General features: G+C 39.7%; 1 protein-coding gene across 9 annotated transcripts in view; it reads left to right on the top strand.

The window, feature by feature from the left end:
* The window catches only part of BCLAF3 (BCLAF1 and THRAP3 family member 3), a 64,128-nt gene that overhangs the window by 6,199 nt on the left and 32,946 nt on the right, over window positions 1-24,983 (top strand). For 8 of the 9 annotated variants that reach the window (XM_059910907.1, XM_059910906.1, XM_059910910.1 and 5 more), the window contains exons 2-4: window positions 19,322-19,396; window positions 22,709-23,278; window positions 23,654-24,307. In XM_059910907.1, the coding sequence (XP_059766890.1) occupies window positions 19,356-19,396; window positions 22,709-23,278; window positions 23,654-24,307 (1,265 nt within the window). In that variant the 5' untranslated portion in view covers window positions 19,322-19,355. Of the gene's footprint in view, window positions 1-19,321; window positions 19,397-22,708; window positions 23,279-23,653; window positions 24,308-24,983 lie in introns of those variants that run through there. The other variant, XM_059910912.1, reaches the window with a different exon arrangement.

Here is a 24,983-nt window from a genome sequence, read left to right as displayed (position 1 = left end):
AGAGTATACAGTTAGAGTTTTCTTCTGCTTCATGTTTTTTTGGGGAGGAATTTTCCTCAGTTGAGAAATTCTCTTTTTCCACTTTCTTGTTAAACACATGGGGATCATCAGACTAAAATTTTTGCACATCTAATGAGTATGAAATGGTATCTCCTTGTTTTAATTTTATCTTCCTAGTAGGTAGTGTTGAATATCTTTTTGTATGTTTATTGGACAGTTATGTTTCCTCTTTGTTGAAAACTCTAAGGATAGAGTTGCCATTTATTGAGGTGGAACAGACCTTGGGAGGAGCAGATTTTGGAGGAAGGTCAGGAGTTTGCTCTTGGACATGTTTACAGCATCCAATAGGCTTTTGGATGTGGAAGACGGCAACACAGAGGATAGGTGAGGGCTGGAGATGTCAATTTGGGGGTTGTTAGTATATAGAGAGTATTTAAAGCCATGAGACTGAAGGAAAGTGCAGACTGGGAAGAGAGTGTAGACAATGAGAAGTCAAAGACTAAAGTCACTATTTAGAGGAAGACTGTGTTCACTATTTAGGGGTCAGGCTGATGAGGGGGGAGGTGAGGAAAAACCAGCAAAGGAGACAGAAAGCATCGTTAGAGGTAGGAGGAAAACCAGGAAAGTGTAGTATTCTGGAATCCAAGTGAAGAAAATGTTTCTGGGAGGAAGGTGTGATTGACCATCAAGTGCTGCTGGTAGATCCAGGAGAAGGAGGGAAAATAGCCATTGGATTTAGTAACATGGATTTCGTTAGCGATCTTGACTGGAGCAGTTTGGTGGAGTGGAAAGCTAGATTGGTGAGGGGCCAAGTAGAATGGGAGGAGAAGAATGGGAGAGAATGACTGTGGTATACAGTCAGCCCTTTGAGGAATTTGGTTGTAAATGGAGAGAGAGGTAGTAGGGTGATGGGAGGGACCTAATGGAGAGGGGGAAGTGATGTCATGGAAGAAGAGGAGAATTGCTTTCAGCTGGGTGAGGGGATGTGTCCAGTTCTGTCCTGGTTGGGGTGGCCTTTTTTGACACCAGCATCCCCTTCAGCATCCTCCTGGGAGTGGATGCCCCTGCTGTCCAGTCATCTTTCCATGTTCAAGGGCACACAAATTCACTCACTGCCCCTACACAGTTCACTCCGAAGGAGGAGTATAAATGAATTTCTCTTTTGTAATTGACATCTCCTTCTCCCCAGTCACAAACCCTGCTGGTGTTTCTGCCTTTTTTTTTTTTTTTCTCGCCCTCTCTGTCTTAAAGCTTCCTTTGATTAACTTTGCTAGTCACAAGTAAGTTAGTTTAAATCAGAGATCAGCAATCTTTTTTGTAAAGGACCAGATAGTAAATATTTTAGACTTTGTGGGCCACATACAGTCTCTGTTGCATATTCTTCTTCTTTTTAAACAACACTTAAAAAATGTAAAAACCATCTTAGCTCAGACTCTAGGGTTTAAATTAACTCTCCTCTCTTATGCATTAAGCCCCTGAGCTACTACTGTTCATTACTAGCTGATGCACCCGAAAAGCAAATGCAAATAAAGTTAACTTTAAAAAAAAAAAAAGCTTTATTGAGATATATTTTACAGGTTTAAAATGTACAATTCAGTGATTTTTGGTATGTTTGCAGAGTTGTGCAACCATCTCCATAATATCTGCTCAAATCTTACAGCACTTTCATCACCCCAAAGCTAACTTTTTTACAGCTTTGAGGTATAATTTATATGCAATAAAATTCACCCATTTTTGAGTGAATAGTTTGAATTTTTTTTTGTTAGTCATCCATTTTATGCACATCAGTGTATACATGTCAATCCCAATCTCCCAATTCATCCCACCACAACCCCCACCCCCCACCGCTTTCCCCCCTTGGTGTCCATACGTTTTTTTCTCTACATCGGTGTCTCAATTTCTGCTCTGAAAACCGGTTCATCTGTACCATTTTCTAGGTTCCACATATATGCGTTAATATACGATATTTGTTTTTCTCTTTCTGACTTACTTCACTCTGTATGACAGTCTCTAGATGGATCCACATCTCTACAAATGACCCAATTTCGTTCCTTTTTATGGCTGAGTAATATTCCATTGTATATATGTACCACATCTTCTTTATCCATTCGTCTATTGATGGGCATTTAGGTTGCTTCCATGACCTGGCTATTGTAAATAGTGCTGCAATGGACCTTGGGGTGCATGTGTCTTTTTGAATTATGGTTTTCTCTGGGTATATGCCCAGTAGTGGGATTGCTGGGTCATATAGTAATTCTATTTCTACTTCTTTAAGGAACCTCCATACTGTTCTCCATAGTGGCTGTGTCAATTTACGTTCCCACCAAGAGTGCAAGAGGGTTCCCTTTTCTCCACACCCTCTCCAGCATTTGTTGTTTGTAGATTTTCTGATGATGCCCATTCTAACTGGTGTGAGGTGATACCTCACTGTAGTTTTGATTTGCATTTCTCTAATAATTAGTGATGTTGAGCAGCTTTTCATGTGCTTCTTGGCCATCTGTATGTCTTCTTTGGAGAAATGTCTATTTAGGTCTTCTGCCCATTTTTGGATTGGGTTGTTTTTTTTTTAATATTGAGCTGCACGAGCTGTTTATATATTTTGCAGGTTAATCCTTTGTCCGTTGATTCATTTGTAAATATTTTCTCCCATTCTGAGGGTTGTCTTTTTGACTTATTTATGATTTCCTTTGCTGTGCAAAAGCTTGGAAGTTTCATTAGGTCCCATTTGTCTGTTTTTATTTCCATTACTGTAGGAGGTGGATCAAAAAAGATCTTGCTGTGATTTATGTCAAAGACTGTTCTTCCTATGTTTTCCTCTAAGAGTTTGATAGTGTCTGGTCTTACATTTAGGTCTCTAATCCATTTTGAGTTTATTTTTGTGTATGGTGTTAGAGAGTGTTCTAATTTCATTCTTTTACATGTAGCTGTCCATTTTTCCCAGCACCACTTATTGAAGAGACTGTCTTTTCTCCATTGTATATCCTTGCCTCCTTTGTCATAGATTAGCTGACCATAGGTGCGTGGGTTTATCTCTGGGCTTTCTATCCTGTTCCATTGATCTATATGTCTGTTTTTGTGCCAGTACCATATTGTCTGGATTACTGTAGCTTTGTAGTATAGTCTGAAGTCAGGGAGTCTGATTCCTCTAGCTCCTTTTTTCTACCTCAAGGCTGCTTTGGCTATTCGGCGTCTTTTGTGTCTCCATACAGATTTTAAGATTTTTACTTCTAGTTCTGTAAAAAATGCCATTGGTAATTTGATAGGGATTGCATTGAATCTGTAGATTGCTTTGGGTAGTATAGTCATTTTCACAATATTGATTCTTCCAATCCAAGAACATGGTATATCTCTCCATCTGTTGGTATCACCTTTAATTTCTTTCATCAGTGTCTTATAGTTTTCTGCATACAGGTCTTTTGTCTTCCTAGGTAGGTTTATTCCTAGGTATTTTATTCTTTTTGTTGCAGTGGTAAGTGGGAGTGTTTCCTTAATTTCTCTTTCAGATTTTTCATCATTAGTGTATAGGAATGCAAGAGATTGCTGTACATTAATTTTGTATCCTTCAACTTTACCAAATTCATTGATTAGCTCTAGTAGTTTTCTGGTGGCATCTTTAGGATTCTCTATGTATAGTATCATGTCATCTGTAAACAGTGACAGTTTTACTTCTTCTTTTCCAATTTGGATTCCTTTTATTTCTTTTTCTTCTCTGATTGCCGTGGCTAGGACTTCCAAAACTATGTTGAATAATAGTGGTGAGAATGGACATCCTTGCCTTGTTCCTGATCTAAGAGGAAATGCTTTCAGTTTTTCACCATTGAGAGTGATGTTTGCTGTGGGTTTGTCGTATATGGCCTTTATTATGTTGAAGTAGGTTCCCTCTATGCCCACTTTCTGGAGAGTTTTTATCATAAATGGGTGTTGAATTTTGTCACAAGCTTTTTCTGCATCAATTGAGATGATCATATGGTTTTTATTCTTCAGTTTGTTAATATGGTGTATCACATTGATTGATTTGCGTATATTGAAGAATCCTTGCATCCCTGGGATAAATCCCACTTGATCGTGGTGTATGATCCTTTTAATGTGTTGTTAGATTCTGTTTGCTGGTATTTTGTTGAGGATTTTTACATCTATGTTCATCAGTGATATTGGTCTGTAATTTTCTTTTTTTTGTAGTATCTTTGTCTGGTTTTGGTATCAGGGTGATGGTGGCCTCATAGAATGAGTTTGGGAGTATTCCTTCCTCCGCAGTTTTTTGGAAGGGTTTGAGAAGGATGGGTGTTAGCTCTTCTCTAAATGTTTGATAGAACTCACCTGTGAAGCCATCTTGTCCTGGACTTCTGTTTGTTGGAAGATTTTTAATCACAGTTTCATTTCATTACTTGTGATTGGTCTGTTCATATTTTCTATTCCTTCCTGGTTCAGTCTTGGAAGGTTATACCTTTCTAAGAATTTGTCCATTTCTTCCAGGTTGTCCATTTTATTGGCATAGAGTTGTTTATAGTAGTCTCTTAGGATGCTTTGTATTTCTGTGGTGTCTGTTGTAACGTCTCCATTTTCGTTTCTAATTTTATTGATTTGAGTCCTCTCCCTCTTTTTCTTGATGAGTCTGGCTAATGGTTTATCAATTTTGTTTATCTTTTCAAAGAACCAGCTTTTAGTTTTATTGATCTTTGCTATTGTTTTCTTTGTTTCTATTTCATTTATTTCTGCTCTGATCTTTATGATTTCTTTCCTTCTGCTAACTTTGGGTTTTGTTTGTTCCTCTTTCTCTAGTTCCTTTAAGTGTAGGGTTAGATTGTTTATTTGAGATTTTTCTTGTTTCTTGAGGTAGGCTCGTATAGCTATAAACTTCCCTCTTAGAACTGCTTTTGCTGCATCCCATAGGTTTTGGATCGTCGTGTTTTCATTGTCATTTGTCTCTAGGTATTTTTTGATTTCCTGTTTGATTTCTTCAGTGATCTCTTGGTTATTTAGTAACGTATTGTTTAGCCTCCATGTGTTTTGTGTTTTTTACGTTTTTTTCCCTGTAATTGATTTCTAATCTCATGATTTCAATTTTCTTAAATTTACTGAGGCTTGATTTGTGACCCTAGATGTGAGCTATCCTGGAGAATGTTCCGTGTGCACTTGAGAAGAAAGTGTAATCTGCTGTTTTTGGATGGAACGTCCTATAAATATCAATTAAATCTATCTGGTCTACTGTGTCATTTAAAGCTTGTGTTTCCATATTGATTTTCTGTTTGGATGATCTGTCCATTGGTGTAAGTGAGGTGTTAAAGTCCCCCACTGTTATTGTGTTCCTGTCGATTTCCTCTTTTAGAGCTGTTAGCAGTTGCCTTATGTATTGAAGTGCTCCTATGTTGGGTGCATATATATTTATAATTGTTATATCTTCTTGGATTGATCCCTTGATCATTAGGTAGTGTCCTTCCTTGTCTCTTGTAACATTCTTTATTTCAAAGTCTATTTCATCTGATAGGAGTACTGCTACTCCAGCTTTCTTCTGATTTCCATTTGCATGGAATATCTTTTTCCATCCCCTCACTTTCAGTCTGTATGTGTCCCTAGGTCTGAAGTGGGTCTCTTGTAGACAGCATATATATGGGTGTTGTTTTTGCATCCATTCAGCAAGCTTGTGTCTTTTGGTTGGAGCACTTAATCCATTCACATTTAAGGTAGTTATCGATATGTATGTTCCTATGACCATTTTCTTAATTGTTTTGGGTTTGTTTGTTTTTTTGTTTTTTAACATCTTTATTGGAGTATAATTGCTTTACAATGGTGTGTTAGTTTCTGCTTTATAACAAAATGAATCAGTTATACATATACATATGTTCCCATATCTCTTCCCTCTTGTGTCTCCCTCCCTCCCACCTTCCCTATCCCACCCTTCTAGGTGGTCACAAACCACCGAGCTGATCTCCCTGTGCTATGCGGCTGCTTCCCACTAGCTATCTATTTTACATTTGGTAGTGTTTATATGTCCATGCCACTCTCTCACTTTGTCACAGCTTACCCTTCCCCCTCCCTATATTGTCAAGTCCATTCTCTAGTAGGTCTGTGTCTTTATTCCCGTCTTGCCACTAGGTTCTTCATGACCTTTTTTTTTTTTCCTTAGATTCCATATATATGTGTTAGCATACGGTATTTGTTTTTATCTTTATGACTTACTTCACTCTGTATGACAGACGCTAACTCCATCCACCTCACTACAAATAACTCAATTTCGTTTCCTTTTATGGCTGAGTAATATTCCAATGTATGTATGTGCCACATCTTCTTTATCCATTCGTCTGTCGATGGACACTTAGGTTGCTTCCAGGTCCTGGCTATTGTAAATAGAGCTGCAATGAACATTTTGGTACATGACTCTTTTTGAATTATGGTTTTCTCAGGGTATATGCCCAGTAGTGGGATTGCTGGGTCGTATGGTAGTTGTATTTTTAGTTTTTTAAGGAACCTCCATACTGTTCTCCATAGTGGCTGTATCAGTTTACATTCCCGCCAACAGTGCAAGAGTGTTCCCTTTTCTCCACACCCTCTCCAGCATTTATTGTTTCTCGATTTTTTGATGATGGCCATTCTGACCGGTGTGAGATGATATCTCATTGTAGTTTTGATTTGCATTTCTCTAATGATTAATGATGTTGAGCATTCTTTCATGTGTTTGTTGGCAAACACATGTAAAGCTTTTTTGATTTCTCCATCGAATCTGAATGAGATCCTTGCCGGCTAGAGTAATCTTGGTTGTAGGTTCTTCCCTTTCATCACTTTAAGTATATCATGCCAGTCCCTTCTGGCTTGTAGAGTTTCTGCTGAGAAATCAGCTGTTAACCTTATGGGAGTTCCCTTGTATGTTATTTTTCGTTTTTCCCTTGCTGCTTTCCATAATTTTTCTTTGTCTTTGATTTTTGCCAAATTGATTACTATGTGTCTCGGCGTGTTTCTCCTTGGGTTTATTCTGTATGGGACTCTCTGCACTTCCTGGACTTGGGTGGCTATTTCCTTTCCCATGTTAGGGAAGTTTTTGACTCTAATCTCTCCAGCTATTTTCTCGGGTCCTTTCTCTCTCTTCTCCTTCTGGGACCCCTATAATGCGAATGTTGTTGCGTTTAATGTTGTCCCAGAGGTCTCTTAGGCTGTCTTCATTTCTTTTCATTCTTTTTTCTTTATTCTGTTCCGCAGCAGTGAATTCCACCATTCTGTCTTCCAGGTCACTTATCCGTTCTTCTGCCTCAGTTATTCTGCTATTGATTCCTTCTAGTGTGGTTTTCATTTCAGTTATTGTATTGGTCATCTCTGTTTGTTTGTTCTTTAATTTTTCTAGATCTTTGTTAAACATTTCTCACATCTTCTCGATCTTTGCCTCCATTCTTTTTCCGAGGTCCTGGATCATCTTCACTATCATTATTCTGAATTCTTTTTCTGGAAGATTGCCTACCTCCATTTCATTTAGTTGTTTTTCTGGGGTTTTATCTTGTTCCTTCATCTGGTACATAACCCTCTGCCTTTTCATCTTGTCTGTCTTTCTGTGAGTGTGGTTTTTGTTCCACAGGCTGCAGGATTGTAGTTCTTGCTTCTGCTGTCTGCCCTGTGGTGGATGAGGCTATCTACTAGTTTGAATTTTAATAAAGCTAATTTTAATATTAGCAGAGGAAAATATTCTAAGTAATACCTTTTTTCTCACATAACCAGTAAATCTCACTTGTAAACATTTTCTCCCAAGTGACCTACACCTTTCCCTTTAAATCAGTAGTTTTATAGTCCTAGAGCCAGCAGAATCCACATCACCTGGGAACTTGCTAGAAGTGGGGCCCACCCCAGAAGAGAACCCAGCATTCTGTGTTGTAACCAGCCTTTCAGGTTATTTTGCAGTGCACTAAAGTTGGAGAACCACCACTCTAAGGTCTATCCCTGAGTGGAACTGCTGAGTCGTAGGATATGAGCGTGTTCAAGTTTAACGGGTACTGCCAACCCCTTCCAAAGTGGTTATAAATGTGTATACTCACCTCCTTAGCAGTATACGAGAGTCCCCATCTTTCCACAGCCTCACCAACACTCTGGAATATGCAACTTCAGGGTGTTTTTGTTTGTTTGTTTTTTGTCATTCTGACAGGTGTGGCATGGTTATGATCTGAATTGGTATTTACTCAGTTACTATTGAGGTTGAACGTCTCAGATGTCCATAGGTCATTTGAGTTTTCTGTTCTGTGATGTGCTGTTTGGAGTCTTTTGCCTGTTGAAATAAATATAATTAAGTAAACAAATAATCACAATGTATTGAAATAATTGCAGAATAAACTCAGAATTCACAAGAAGAAAGAAACTCAGGGGGAAAGAAAGAAAGTCAAGGAAAGAATTTCAGGGAAGATTATGGTCAAACAGTCCTAAAAGAATAGGGATTTGTCAGGCAGAGTGAGGGAAAGCCATCTATGTGATATGAACAGAACAGCCTGATCAGGGAAAAGCAAGTAGTTTGCTGTGGTGGAATAATAGAATATGTGGAGGAAAAGACATATATAAGGCTAGGAGAAAGGTAGGGAGTGACTAGATGTATGTATTTTAAATTTGTTTAATCTTTTACTGATTGTTGGGCATTTGGGTTATAACTAGTTTGGGTGGATTTTTTTCTTTCCTATTATAAGTGAAGCTTATATAAACATCTTAGTATATATAGCTGCTTTTTTCTTTTAAATTATTACCTTAGAATTATACATTTAAACTGAAATTATTAGTTTAAAAGAAAGTAGGCATGATTAGTTTCATAATTTCTTACATATTTCAAGGTTACCTATCATTAGGGATAGGCAAATCAAAACTGTGGTGAGGAACCACTTCACTCCCACTAGGATGGCTATAATCAAAGAGACAGACAATAACAAATGTTAGTGGGGATGTGGAAAAATTGGAACCTTCATACATTGCTGGTGGGAATGTAAAATGATGTAGCTGCTTTGGAAAAGTTTGGCAGTCTCCCAAGAAGTTAAACATAGAGTTATTGTATGACCCAGCATTTCTACTCCTAGGTTTATACCCAAGAGAAACGAAAAACTGTGTCTACACAAAAACTTGTACACAAATGTTCATAGCAGAATTATTCATAATAACCAAAAAAATAGAAACAACCCAAATGTCCATTGAGAGATCAATGAATCTTAAAATGTCGTGTACCCATACAATGGAATATTATTCAGCCGTAAAAAGGATGAAATACTGATATATGGTAAAACCCTTGAAAACATTATGCTAAGGGAAAGAAGCCAGTCACAAAGAATCACATATTTGTATGATTCCGTTTATATGAAAGGTAAAGAGTAAGTACATACATAGGAACCGAAAGTAGATTACTGGTTCTCAGAGGCTAATCTAAGGAGGAGAGGAATGGGGAGTGACTGCTAATGGGGTTTCTTTTAGAAGGGATGAAAATGTTCCAAAATTAGATTGTGGTGATGGTTATGCATCCCTGTTAATATAGTAAAAAACATTGAACTGTACACTTAAATAGGTGAATTGTACGGTATGTGAATTGTATTTCAGTAAGTGTTTTGCAAAAAATAAAATGGATAAAAAAATTACCCTCTGGGAAAGATATACTTTTTCATGATCACCAACAGTATTTGGTGTCTCCCCCACAACCTTTGGGTTTATTATATTTGTTCAATTTAATAGGTATATACCCAAAGCTTCTTTAATTAAATTATAAGATTCCCTCAGTAGAATGTAAGCTCCAGGAGGGCAGGAAGTTTTTCCTGTTTCTCTTCACTGTTGTCTCCCCAGAACAGTGCCTGCCAAATAATAGGTACTCAGTAACATTTGTTAAATGAATACTTTTTTTTTTAACATTTTTATTGGAGTATGATTGCTTTACAATGGTGTGTTAGTTTCTGCTTTATAATGAAGTGAATCAGTTATACATATACATATATCCCCATATCTCTTCCCTCTTGCATCTCCCTCCCTCCCACCCTCCCTATCCCACCCTTCTAGCTGGTCACAAAGCACCGAGCTGATCTCCCTGTGCTATGCAGCTGCTTCCCACTAGCTATCTATTTTACATTTGGTAGTGTATATATGTCCATGTGTCTTCCCTGTGTCCTCAAGTCCATTTTCTAGTAGGTCTGCGTCTTTATTCCCGTCTTGCCCCTAGGTTCTTCAGGACCTTTTTTTTGTTTTTTTTTAGATTCCATATATATGTGTTAGCATACGGTATTTGTTTTTCTCTTTCTGACTTACTTCACTCTGTATGACAGACTCTAGGTCCATCCACCTCACTACAAATAACTCAATTTCGTTCCTTTTTATTGCTGAGTAACATTCCATTGTATATATGTGCCACATCTTCTTTATCCATTCATCTGTCGATGGACACTTAGGTTGCTTCCATGTCCTAGCTATTGTAAATAGAGCTGCAATGAACATTTTTATATTTGTAGTTACTAAGAAAACACTTTGCCCTTTAGTGTCTTAATTTCATAGTACATCTGACCTAATTGTTCTTCCTAGCCTCACATTCTTTTTGGAAAGAAGCAGTGTATAACTAAATGAATTGAGTTGAATGTACTTCTGGTGAGTGATCTAGTTCAAGTCGTTTGATCTTATATACTATTACTTCCTTTGAAATTTATTATAACAGTAGTTTGCAAATGTTTGACTATGAGGAATCCCTTTTCAAACCAATGTCCACATAGTTATAGTTGTACTTTTTGTATCAGTCAGTGGAAAAACTACATAGTGACAAGAAGCCATTTATATTTTAACAGTGGCCATAGTATCTTCAGAAATTTGCAAAATAGAGGTTCTAATATATGAGACATATACTTATTCATTCTGTAGTCTGTGTATGGTGGCTGTATGTATTATTCATGGGCCCATGGCAGTAATTTTGAAAGCCATCAGGGGTTTGGAGCCAGTAAGTTGGACACTACTTAATTATAGTATCAAAACTGAGCAAGAGGTGGTCGGAGAAGATGGCGGAAGAGTAAGACGCAGAGATCACCTTCCTCCCCACAGATACATCAGAAATACATCTACACGTGGAACTTCTCCTATAGAACACCCACTGAACACTGGCAGAAGACCTCAGACCTCCCAAAAGGCAAGAAACTCCCCACGTACCTGGGTAGAGCAAAAGAAGAAAGAAAAAACAGAGACAAAAGAATAGGGACGGGACCTGCACCAGTGGGAGGGAGCTGTGAAGGAGGAAAGGTTTCCACACACTAGGAAGCCCCTTCGCGGGCGGAGACTGCGGGTGGCGGAGGGGGGAAGCTTTGGAGCCACGGAGGAGAGCGCAGCAACTGGTGCAGAGGGCAAAGCAGAGAGATTCCCGCACAGAGGATCGGTGCCGACCAGCACTCACCAGCCCGAGAGGCTTGTCTGCTCACCCACCGGGGCAGGCGGGGGCTGGGAGCTGAGGCTCGGGCTTCGGTCTGGATCGCAGGGAAAGGGCTGGGGTTGGCGGTGTAAACACAGCCTGAAGGGGTTAGTGCACCACGGCTAGCCGGGAGGGAGTCCGGGGGAAAAAGTCTGGACCTGCCGAAGAGGCAAGAGATTTTTTCTTCCCTCTTTGTTTCCTGGTGTGCGAGGAGAGGGGATTAAGAGCGCTGCTTAAAGGAGCTCCAGAGACGGGCGCGAGCCGCGGCTATCAGCGCGTACCCTAGAGACGGGCATGAGACGCTAAGGCTGCTGCTGCTGCCACCAAGAAGCCTGTGTGCGAGCACAGGTCACTCTCCACACTGCCCCTCCTGGAGCCTGTGCTGCCCGCCACTGCCAGGCTCCCGTGATCCAGGGACAAATTCCCCAGGAGAACACACAGTGCACCTCAGGCTGCTGCAACGTCATGCCGGCCTCTGCCGCCGCAGGCTCGCCCCACATCCGTACCCCTCCCTCCTCCCAGCCTGAGTGAGCCAGAGCCCCCGAATCAGCTGCTCCTTTAACCCCGTCCTGTCTGAGCGAAGAACAGACGCCTCAGGCGACCTACACGCAGAGGCGGGGCCAAATCCAAAGCTGAACCCCGGGAGCTGTGCGAACAAGGAAGAGAAAGGGAAATCCCTCCCAGCAGCCTCAGGAGCAGTGGATTAAATCTCCACAATCAACTTGATGTACCCTGCATCTGTGGAATACCTGAATAGACAACGAATCATCCCAAATTGAGGAGGTGGACTTTGGGAGCAAGATATATTATTTTTTCCCCTTTTCCTCTTCTTGTGAGTGTGTATGTGTATGCTTCTGTGTGAGATTTTGTCTGTATAGCTTCGCTTTCACCATTTGTCCTAGGGTTCTGTCCATCCGTTTTTGTTTGTTTGTTTGTTCTTTAACTTTTTAAAAAGTTTTTTTCTTAATATTTTTTACTTTAATAACTTTATTTTATTTTATTTTATCCTTTTTCTTTCTTTCTTTCTATTTTTTCTCCCTTTTATTCTGAGGCGTGTGGATGAAAGGCTCTTGGTGCTCCAGCCAGGAGTCACTGCTATGCATCTGAGGTAGGAGAGCCAACTTCAGGACACTGGTCCACAAGAGACCTCCCAGCTCCACGTAATATCAAACGGCGAAAATCTCCCAGAGATCTCCATCTCAACACCAAGACCCAGCTTCACTCAACAACCAGCAAGCTACAGTGCTGGACACCCTATGCCAAACAACTAGCAAGACAGGAACACAACCCCACCCATTAGCAGAGAGGCTGCCTAAAATCATAATAAGGCCACAGACACCCCAAAACACACCACCAGATGTGGACCTGCCCACCAGAAAGACAAGATCCAGCTTCATCCACCAGAACACAGGCACTAGTCCCCTCCACCAGGAAGCCTACACAACCCACTGAACCAACCTTAGCTACTGGGGACAGACACCAAAAACAACAGGAACTACGAACCTGCAGCCTGCAAAAAGGAGACCCCAAACACAGTAAGATAAGCAAAATGAGAAGACAGAAAAACACACAGCAGATGAAGGAGCAAGGTAAAAACCCACCAGACCTAACAAATGAAGAGGAAATAGGCAGTCTACCTGAAAAAGAATTCAGAATAATGATAGTAAAGATGATCCAAAATCTTGGAAATAGAATAGACAAAATGCAAGAAACATTTAACAAGGACCTAGAAGAACTAAAGAAGAAACAAGCAACGATGAACAACACAATAAATGAAATTAAAAATACTCTAGAAGGGATCAATAGCAGAATAACTGAGGCAGAAGAACGGATAAGTGACCTGGAAGATAAAAGAGTGGAAATAACTACTGCAGAGCAGAATAAAGAAAAAAGAATGAAAAGAACTGAGGACAGTCTCAGAGACCTCTGGGACAACATTAAAAGCACCAACATTCGAATTATAGGGGTCCCAGAGGAAGAAGAGAAAAAGAAAGGGACTAAGAAAATATTTGAAGAGATTATAGTTGAAAACTTCCCTAATATGGGAAAGGAAATAGTTAATCAAGTCGAGGAAGCACAGAGTCCCATACAGGATAAATCCAAGGAGAAACACGCCAAGACACATATTAATCAAACTATCAAAAATTAAATACAAAGAAAACATATTAAAAGCAGCAAGGGAAAAACAACAAATAACACACCAGGGAATCCCCATAAGGTTAACAGCTGATCTTTCAGCAGAAACGGTGCAAGCCAGAAGGGAGTGGCAGGACATATTTAAAGTGATGAAGGAGAAAAACCTACAACCAAGATTACTCTACCCAGCAAGGATCTCATTCAGATTTGATGGAGAAATTAAAACCTTTACAGACAAGCAAAAGCTGAGAGAGTTCAGCACCACCAAACCAGCTTTACAACAAATGCTAAAGGAACTTCTCTAGGCAAGAAACACAAGAGAAGGAAAAGACCTATAATAACAAACCCAAAACAATTAAGAAAATGGGAATAGGAACATACATATCAATAATTACCTTAAATGTAAATGGATTAAATGCTCCCACCAAAAGACACAGACTGGCTGAATGGATACAAAAGCAAGACCCATATATATGCTGTCTACAAGAGACACACTTCAGACCTAGGGACACATACAGACTGAGAGTGAGGGGATGGAAAAAGATATTCCATGCAAATGGAAATCAAAAGAAAGCTGGAGTAGCAATTCTCATATCAGACAAAATAGACTTTAAAATAAAGACTATTACAAGAGACAAAGAAGGACACTACATAATGATCAAGGGATCGATCCAAGAAGAAGATATAACAATTGTAAATATTTATGCACCCAACATAGGAGCACCTCAATACATAAGGCAAATACTAACAGCCATAAAAGAGGAGATCAACAGTAACACAATCATAGTAGGGGACTTTAACACCCCACTTTCACCAATGGACAGATCATCCAAAATGAAAATAAATAAGGAAGCACAAGCTCTAAATGATACATTAAACAAGATGGACTTAATTGATATTTATAGGACATTCCATCCAAAAACAACAGAATACACATTTTTCTCAAGTGCTCATGGAACATTCTCCAGAATAGATCATATCTTGGGTCACAAATCAAGCCTTGGTAAATTTTAAAAAATTGAAATAGTATCAAGTATCTTTTCCGACCACAACGCTATGAGACTAGATATCAATTACAGTAAAAGATCTGTAAAAAATACAAACACATGGAGGCTAAACAATACAGTACTTAATAACCAAGAGGTCACTGAAGGAGTCAAAGAGGAAATCAAAAAATACCTAGAAACAAATGACAATGGAGACACGATGACCCAAAACCTATGGGATGCAGCAAAAGCAGTTCTAAGAGGGAAGTTTATAGCAATACAATCCTACCTTAAGAAACAGGAAACATCTCAAATAAACAACCTAACCTTGCACCTAAAGCAATTAGAGAAAGAAGAACCAAAAAAACCCCAAAGTTAGCAGAAGGAAAGAAATCATAAAGATCAGAGCAGAAATAAATGAAAAAGAAATGAAGGAAACGATAGCAAAGATCAATAAAACTAAAAGCTGGTTCTTTGAGAAGATAAACAAAATTGATAAACCATTAGCCAGACTCATCAAGAACAAAAGAGAGAAGACTCAAATCAATAGAATTAGAAATGAAAAAGGAGAAGTAACAACTGACATTGCAGAAATACAAAGGATCATGAGAGATTACTACAAGCAACTCTATGCCAATAAAATGGACAACCTGTAAGAAATGGACAAAGTTTTACGAATGCACAACCTTCCGAGACTGAACCAGGAAGAAATAGAAAATATGAACAGGCCAATCACAAGCACTGAAATTGAAACTGTGATTAAAAATCTTCCAACACACAAAAGCCCAGGACCAGATGGCTTCACAGGCGAATTCTATCAAACATTTAGAGAAGAGCTAACACCTATCCTTCTCAAACTCTTCCAAAATATAGCAGAGGGAGGAACACTTCCAAACTCACTCTACGAGGCCACATCACCCTGATACCAAAACCAGACAAAGATGTCACAAAGAAAGAAAACTACAAGCCAATATCACTGATGAACATAGATGCAAAAATCCTCAACAAAATACTAGCAAACAGAATCCAACAGCATATTAAAAGGATCCTACACCATGATCAAATGCGGTTTATTCCAGGAATGCAAGGATTCTTCAATATATGCAAATCAATCAACGTGATACACCACATTAACAAATTGAAGGAGAAAAACCATATGATCATCTCAATAGATGCAGAGAAAGCTTTTGACAAAATTCAGTACCCATTTATGATAAAAACCCTACAGGAACTAGGCATAGAGGGAACTTTCCTCAACATAATAAAGGCCATATATGACAAACCCACAGCCAACATCGTCCTCAATGGTGAAAAACTGAAACCATTTCCACTAAGATCAGGAACAAGATAAGGTTGCCCACTCTCACCACTATTATTCAACATAGTTTTGGAAGTTTTGGCCACAGCAATCAGAGAAGAAAAAGAAATATAAGGAATCCAAATCGGAAAAGAAGAAGTAAAGCTGTCACTGTTTGCAGATGACATGATAATCTACGTAGAGAATCCTAAAGATGCTACCAGAAAACTACTAGAGCTAATCAATGAATTTGGTAAAGTAGCAGGATACAAAATTAATGCACAGAAATCTCTGGCATTCCTATACACTAATGATGAAAAATCTGAAAGAGAAATTAAGGAAACACTCCCATTTACCACTGCAACAAAAAGAACAAAATATCTAGGAATAAATCTACCTAAGGAGACAAAAGACCTGTATGCAGAAAATAATGACACGGATGAAAGAAATTAAGGATGATACAAATAAATGGAGAGATATACCATGTTCTTGGATTGGAAGAATCAACATTGTGAAAATGACTCTACTACCCAAAGCAATCTACAGATACAATGCAATCCCTATCAAACTACCACTGGCATTTTTCACAGAACTAGAACAAAAAATTTCACAATTTGTATGGAAACACAAAAGACCCCGAATAGCCAAAGCAATCTTGAGAACGAAAAATGGAGCTGGAGGAATCAGGCTCCCTGACGTCAGACTATATTACAAAGCTATAGTAATCAAGACTGTATGGTACTGGCACAAAAACAGAAATATAGATCAATGGAACAGGATAGAAATCCCAGAGATAAACCCACGCACATATGGTCACCTTATCTTTGATAAAGGAGGCAGGCATATACAGTGGAGAAAAGACAGCCTCTTCAATAAGTGGTGCTGGGAAAACTGGACAAGTACGTGTAAAGGAATGAAATTAGAACATTCCCTAACACCATACACAAAAATAAACTCAAAATGGATTAAAGACCTAAATGTAAGGCCAGACACTATCAAACTCTTAGAGGAAAACATAGGCAGAACACTCTATGACATAAATCACAGCAAGATCCTTTTTGACCCAGCTCCTAGAGAAGTGGAAATAAAAACAAAAGTAAACAAATGGGACCTAATGAAACTTAAAAGCTTTTGCACAGCAAAGGAAACCATAAACAAGACCAAAAGACAACCCTCAGAATGGGAGAAAATATTTGCAAATGAAGCAACTGACAAAGGATTAATCTCCAAGATTTACAAGCAGCTCATGCAGCTCAATAACAAAAAAACAAACAACCCAATCCAAAAATGGGCAGAAGACCTAAATAGACATTTCTCCAAAGAAGATATACAGATTGCCAACAGACACGTGAAAGAATGCTCAACATCATTAATCATTAGAGAAATGCAAATCAAAACTACAATGAGATATCATCTCACACCGGTCAGAATGGCCATCATCAAAAAATCGAGAAACAATAAATGCTGGAGAGGGTGTGGAGAAAAGGGAACCCTCTTGCACTGTTGGTGGGAATGTAAATTGATACAGCCACTCTGGAGAACAGTATGGAGGTTCCTTAAAAACCTAAAAATAGAACTACCATACGACCCAGCAATCCCACTACTGGGCATATACCCTGAGAAAACCATAATTCAAAAAGAGTCATGTACCACAATGTTCATTGCAGCACTATTTACAATAGCTGTAAATATTAAATAACACTATTTACAACAGGACATGGATGCAACCTAAGTGTCCATCGACAGATGAATGGATAAAGAAGATGTGGCACATTTATACAATGGAATATTACTCAGCCATAAAAAACGAAATTGAGATATTTGTAGTGAAGTGGATGGGCCTAGAGTCTGTCATACAGAGTGAAGTAAGTCAGAAAGAGGAAAACAAATACCATATGCTAACACATATATATGGAATCTAAGAAAAAAAAATGGTCATGAAGAACCTAGGGGCAAGATGGGAATAAAGACACAGACCTACTAGAGAATAGACTTGAGGATATGGGGAGGGAGAAGGGTAAGCTGTGACAAAGTGAGAGAGTGGCATGGACATGTATACACTACCAAACGTAAAATAGATAGTAGTGGGAAGCAGCCGCATAGCACAGGGAGATCAGCTCGGTGGTTTGAGACCACCTAGAGGGGTTGGATAGGGAGGGTGGGAGGGAGGGAGACACAAGAGGGAAGAGATATGGGAACATATGTATATGTATAACTGATTTACTTTGTTATACAGCAGAAACTAACACACCATTGTAAAGCAATTATACTCCAGTAAAGATGTTAAAAAAAATGTTAAAAAAAAAAACTGAGGAGTACTGAAATGTAAATAATAGTATAAAAGATTATACCCAAATCATGTTTTTTTTTAATTCAGCTCCTAAACCTATCAGTTTCTTTTAAAGACTGAAAAATATTTTTAAAATCAAGTTTAGGGCTTCCCTGGTGGCGCAGTGGTTGAGAATCTGCCTGCCAATGCAGGGGACACGGGTTCGAGCCCTGGTCTGGGAAGATCCTACATGCCGCGGAGCAACTAGGCCCATGAGCCACAATTACTGAGCCTGCGTGTCTGGAGCCTGTGCTCCGCAACAAGAGAGGCCGCGATGGTGAGAGACCCGCGCACCGTGATGAAGAGTGGTCCCCACTTGCCGCAACTAGAGAAAGCCCTCGCACAGAAACAAAGACTCAACACAGTCATAAATAAATAAATAAATAAATAAATAAATAAGAACGTGAATTTCTTTAAAAAAAAAAAAGCAAACTGGGCTATTCATTTAAAAAAATCAAGTTTATATGTCTTTTAAAATTTACTTTTTTGACATTATTTGTTTTAGCAAAAAATCAGAAGCAAACTAAATGTCTAATCATGCTTAATTAAGTTTTGGTATATTTATCTGATAGAAGTTAGGTGGCAATTTAGTGTGATAATTAGGCATTGTAATTCTTATTATCTGACGGTTTTAAAAGTAGGATATATCAAGTATTCCTAAAGATGTTGACTGTGATTATATGAACGTAACTGCGATTATATGTACATAACCAACAGCGAAAGTTGGGAAGGGGTCGTAGTGGTTGTGCTCAGATAGAGGAATTCTGGGGAAGTTTTTCCTCTTTTTGAAACACTTATTTAGCAGTTGCTGTGTGCCAGGCAATATTCTAAGCTCTTTTCATGACTTAACTCAGGGATCAACAAACTACAACGCATTTGGGGCCCTTTGGGCCCTGTTTTTGTGTGGCCCGAATGGTTTTTATATATTTTAAGCATTTTTTTTAAAAGAAGATAATGTTATAGAGACCTTATATGGCCTGCAAAACCTAAAGTAGTTACTCTCTGGCCCTTTACAGAAAAAGCTTGCTGACCCTTGGTCTAATTCATTTTATCCTTACAACATTCCAATAAGGTGGGTCCTATGAGGAAACTGAGGCACAGAGGGCTCAAATTACTTTTTGTCAGTGGCATTCACTGTTTTTAGAGCATGTTGCAGGCCCTTTCTACAAACTTGCTAATACTGTGTTTCTTTGCAGTGTAAAAAGTGGATAGTGGCTCACATGTCAAAGGATGGCACGGTCACGCTCTAGATCCCCCAGGTGGAGGCACAGGTGAGCAGTCCTTAGTTTAGCAGAGTAAGCATGGGTTTGGGATGTGCTTCAACTTTGAAATTCACCAGTATTGTTAAGAACCTATTTTAATAAGCTCGTGGACTTGGTTATTCACAGTAGGTGCTTTATAGTGATCGACGTTGTATTTCTACATTCTAAGACCTGACAGCTTTCTTTAATTATGGCTGGCAGCTAGAATTAATCCATAATAAAAGAAATGCAATGGCCACAGCAAGGAAGACTGAGAAACACCTTTGAGAGTGTTATATATTTTGCATCAGTAAGTGGTTTAGAACTCTTCAGTGTATATTCAGTTTAATTATTTTCATAATCAATATGTTTGAAGAAATTGGGAGTTTCCTATTTCTTCTTCTTCATGACAGAATAATAGAATTTTGAACAACTCAATTATAATTCAACTCTCCTCTTTGCTTGTTGGTAGTATCAATAGTGTATATAATTAGATTGGAACAATTTAACCAGTTTTTACTGTATACCTGCTATAGGCAGGTTCTGGGGCTACAAAGGCAAATCTGAGTACAGGGCCTCAGCAAGCACGCAGCCTGACTGGGGAGATTGACGCCATAGGCAACTATGATACTGTAGGAAAAGTGTGCTACTGACTGGGACAAGGTATTCTGGATCCACAGGGAGGGAATAGTTCTGCTTTTGTGGAGGGGAAGGAGGGATACCAAGAAAGTCTTCAAAGAAGAGTTGAGATTTTAGATGGCCATTTAAGGATGGGTAGAAGTTTTTTTTTTCTTTTTTTTGGCCTTGTCGTGCAGCTTGTGCACATCTTAGCTCCCTGACCAGGAACTGAACCTGGGCCCTCGGCAGTGAGAGTGTGGAGTCCTAACCACTGGACTGCCAGGGAATTCCCAATGATGGGTAGAATTTTTAAATGCAGAAAGAGAGAAGAAAAGTATTCCAGTTAAGGGGATGACAAGAGCAAAGGTACAGAGCTGTGAAAGTGACTAGTACATTTTAGAAGTTTAAAGAGGACTACAATTACATACGCAAAAGACAGATCAAGATTTTTCATGTTAATACGGCTTGGTCATGATGCTTGTTCTTTATGGTTCTCCAATGACTAATCAGTAATTTCTGCAACAGTTTTCACTTTGTAGTTCACAAGACCAAATTGTAATGGGGAGGAACTTCAGAAAGAAAAGGGAATGCAAAGAAGCAAATGGCTTGAACATGGAGGGCCTCACAGAGGTCATTTTGTTTCACCCTTTTGTGGTAGGCTCTGGTGAAGGGGCACAAAAGACCCTGCCAAGCTTAGTGCCTGATTTCTGGATGCCTTCTCAGGACTCTTTGTCACCAACTGTAAAGGGTCTGATATCTTACCCGACTTTCAAGCTAGCACATTAGTGTGTCACAAGGCACTTTTGGATCAGAGACAAAAGCCTTTATTACTCATATGCAGCAGGTGACTTGAGCTTCATGTTCCTGTGCTCCCCTTACCTCTAGTCGCCTGAGGGTGGGCGCTGCTGACATAGCTGAGGAACCCGAGCCCCATTAGGGACAGCAAGCAGCCCTGCCCAGGCTTTGCCTTGGAGGAGACATTATCTTGTTATCCTAGACAGCAAGCACATTGGCCCTCTGCCCCTTAGGGAAGCCCCATCCCCGTCTTCCCTGGCAGTTTGCCTTGGAACAAAAGCTCAGGAGGCATGCAGAGCACAAGACATCCAAGGAGAATTGCCTCCCAACAGACTCCTTGGGTCTCTTTTGTCCCTTTAGGAGAACTGAAAATAATAGCCACCATTCCAGCAATCTCCTTCAGAAGAAAGGGGCTCTGTACAATAGAACGCTGAGATGAAATATAATACCAAAGCAGTATTCCATGTGAGGTAAGGATTAAAGTAAGAGATTGAGTTTTTCATCAGTCTGGAAGACCTCAGCTTCTGGCTGCCAGCTTTTCTCCTTAGCAGTGGAAGAGATGAAGTCTTCCAGGAAGTCCTCAGAGGCTCCAGTTGCTTCTTCCTGTGAAGAGGTGCAGCCAGCTGGATGACAGAGTTTCTACTTCAGCTAAATAATGCACTTGCCAGCACATCTAGCTTGGTGACTCTAAAGGGAGATATTGGCAATTCCAGTGTATAAATCCCAGTATGTACGTGAGGAAGATAAATCAGCCTCCTTTCTCGTAGGGAGGACCCAGACATGTCACCAAAAGGAAAGGCTTTTACTCCTGGTTACTCCAACTCCGTGGCAGCTGCTGCAGAGGGGGCGATAACAAAAGCTGCAAGGGTAGCTGCCTCATTGGTTAGAAGACATTAAACCCTCAGGGAGGAAATTGGGAGATTGGACAGGTCAGATGGGAGGAAAGGTCCCCAGGTGCCAATTTGAACTTTGTTGTGTTCCAGATAGTGTCACTCCTCTCTCTTAACCTGAAGTCTGGGTAACTCAGGCTGTTTCCCCAGATACTCCTAGGAGCCTTCCTCCTCAGTTGGAATGAAAGGCTCCATGTTGGCAATGATGAGGTATTGGAGAAGGTAGTTACAGAAAGGATGTGCTGCCCCTGGAGAGCATTATAGCTGCATTAAAGCACACATTCACCAAAGTTACAAGTTCTGGTTCAACAGCACACCTTTCATTTTATATGTAACAGGGACAGGTCTGGGAAAGAAAACTTATTTATGTTAGTAGTATTTACGGAGGGACTAAGCATGAGGTCCACATCTTAAGGCCCTCTTCCTCCCACCCCCTCCACTTGCTGTTTAAGGATGTAGTTTTTGCTCCTTGATATAAACTTAGTAGAGAGAATAGACAATCAATTGGGGAAACTGTGGGGTCAGTTTTGGGTCTGAGTTTGGATTTATTGTGCATCATAAACTCTTGGAATCTAATTTAATTTCAGAGATTATGTTCAGTTTTCCAGAGACTCTCCTACATATTTACTTGTGTGAATCTAGCCCTCCTTCTGCTTATTTCTTACTTGACCATTGAACCTGATGTAAGCGTTTGTTGACTGGCCCTTTTGCCAGAACTTTGCTGTCAGCAATCTTCCAAAATAGATCCTGCTGCGTACCTAAGCTGGTCCTCCTCCAGCAATATGGGTGTGCTCAGCTCATTTTGATATGCACATGGGGTACATTAGTTCAGATGAAAAGAGTATGCTTGTTGAATCGGGCGGAAGCATGATCAGACTCCCAAGTGAACAATTTAGAACGCAAATATCGCAAATTGATGAATTTAATTTGAGTGGAAGAAGCAGGGAAAAGCAAATGTTTTATTTGGGTAAGTCATGTTAAGACAAACTTAGTATGTTGTCTTTGAATGGGCTAAACTTTTCTGTATTTGTTTACATAGGTCTTTATCACCAGTACCTAGAAATTCTGAACACTACAAGCAAAGACCTGAGCATTATGGCTATGAATATAGGAAGGATCCAAAAAGACCCGTCACTTGGAGAATGGACAATGAGAAACATGGACAGAGTAAACCAAGGATTCCTTCTCGTGAAACTATACATTACCGATCTTATGAACATAGATCATCTTCCCCGAACATAAGAAGAAACTCTTTAGAAAATTTTTATACTTATAAGCCTCCCCAAGTATATTTACCAGGAAGAGGGGATGATAGTAACAGAAGATCTCAGTATATGCCCAAATACTCAGAAGGTGTACTCTACAAGGAGAACCAGAGGAATTGTTATCCCCAGAAAGTGCAAGGAAGGTATTTTCCTGATGACCACAGAGTTAGAGGAAGTGGAAAAGGAGGGAAACCACCTCTGAGGTCAATAGCAGATTCTTTTAGATTCGAAGGACAGTGGCATGAAGATGAATTGAGGCACCAGAGGATACAAGACGAAAAATATTCTCAGTCACTTAGAAGAGGCTCTGAAGATTTTGAGAAAAGGAGCTCTTTTCAGACGAGGTATAGGAAAACATTAAACCTGGGTAATTTGATATAAAGACTCAAGTTAAAAAGTCTGTTTACTTTGTGGTTGAAGATAACCACCTTGAAAAGCTTTTGTCTAAAAAGATTAAAAGCATTGTAATGTAGTTTTGGTCTACTGGTAGTAGTGAAGTGTTTATTTTTAGAGTAAATCATGTTGATGGCTAGAATATTAAAAAAAAAAAAGATGCTATCTTCCTAAGTGCCTTGTGCATCTATGAGTTGGCTTCAGGGATTGTAGGTTAACTTGCTACTGTGCTCTGCATTTAAAGCCATGTTGCCCAACATTCCACACACATAAATTCTCACTTTCTTCTCTCTAGTGCAAGTGTAAACTGCTTTATGTCAACACAGGTATCCTGAGGATCGTGATTTCAGAAAATATGGACACACATCAAAAAGACCTCAAGACGTGGAGAGGTATGAAAACAGAGAGCCTGCCAGGAGCCCACAGTGGAAGTCCAGGCATTTTCTCCCTTCTTACCAAGAGAAGAAAGATCAGTGGAACCTCGGACCCCAAACTCTTCGATACGCTCCGAGGGAATTACCAGAGACCAGTTCAGCAGCCAAGGCATCCTGTGACTATCGCCACAAACATCGTAAGACCTCAGATGGGGACCAGGACTTTTATGATGGAAGAACTCAGAAGTACTCTAAGGAGGAAGATAGAAAATTCGGTTCTCAAAAAGGCCCTGTAAATAGAGAGTCCGATTGCTTTAATGCTGGAAGAGGGAGAGAGACTGAAGGTGGGCAAGTCAAAGAGCCTTTTAAGCCATCTAAGAAAGACTGCACTGCCTGCACTCATTCAAATAAAAGCGACGTTGGCTTGAGACCCTGTAATGACAAACGGAAGGACAAAATAAAGAAAGAAGGGGCTGGCAGAAAAGAGAGCAACTCTTCCCATAACCGACTTGATAAGAGTAAAAAACTTTCTGACTCGAAACCTTCATCTGCCATTCTTAGGAAGAAATCACTCACAGTTAAAGTAGATGTGAAGAAAACATCCAGGTATTATCTTTGTTTTTTTCTTAATGGTATGCAATAACTGTTTCTGCCACCTTTATTTGAAGCTTGGAAAATAGAATTAATGATGTGTTTGGAGTTCGAGCTAGGGGGCGGGGATTGCCTGGATTTTTCAAAAAAGCCCTCTAATGGGGATGAATCCCGTGATTAGTAACATGGGGTGACGTCATGTCTGTTCGTTTCCACGTTTGTATCTCAAGATGCTTTTTGGGTGAAGGGCATTCTATGGAGTTGTTCCTATTCATGAATTTACATGTTTTTATGCTGCCAGATTTTCTATATCCACGGATAGGCTGGGTGGTGCTCAAGGAGACCTGTTCCTTGCTCAGTTTCTCAGAGCCTGTTTTCCCTGTTGCCTGAAATTCAGAGAATTTTTGACCTGGAAGGGAACTTAGCAGACCCTGATTTTATAGAGGAAGAGATTGAGGCAGTGAGAGATGAAGTGACTTATCTAAGTCCGTGCCTGGGGCTCAAATCCACATGTCCCCTTGTGACTCAAGGAGGTGGATGACTTAATGTGGTTCTTGCTGCCGTCTCAAAAGGAGTGGTGCTCAACCGACTAGCTTCTCCGAGGTAGAGGAAATTAGGCTAGAGTCTAGAAAGAGGCCTATTTATAAGACATTTGGTTTAGCTCTTGATTGTTTAACCAGAAAGACTACTT

Source organism: Balaenoptera ricei, chromosome X (genome assembly GCF_028023285.1).
Source record: "Balaenoptera ricei isolate mBalRic1 chromosome X, mBalRic1.hap2, whole genome shotgun sequence".
Classification (NCBI taxonomy): domain Eukaryota; kingdom Metazoa; phylum Chordata; class Mammalia; order Artiodactyla; family Balaenopteridae; genus Balaenoptera; species Balaenoptera ricei.
The sequence above is the reverse complement of the archived record's forward strand: the minus strand, read 5'-3'. Positions and strand labels throughout refer to the sequence as shown.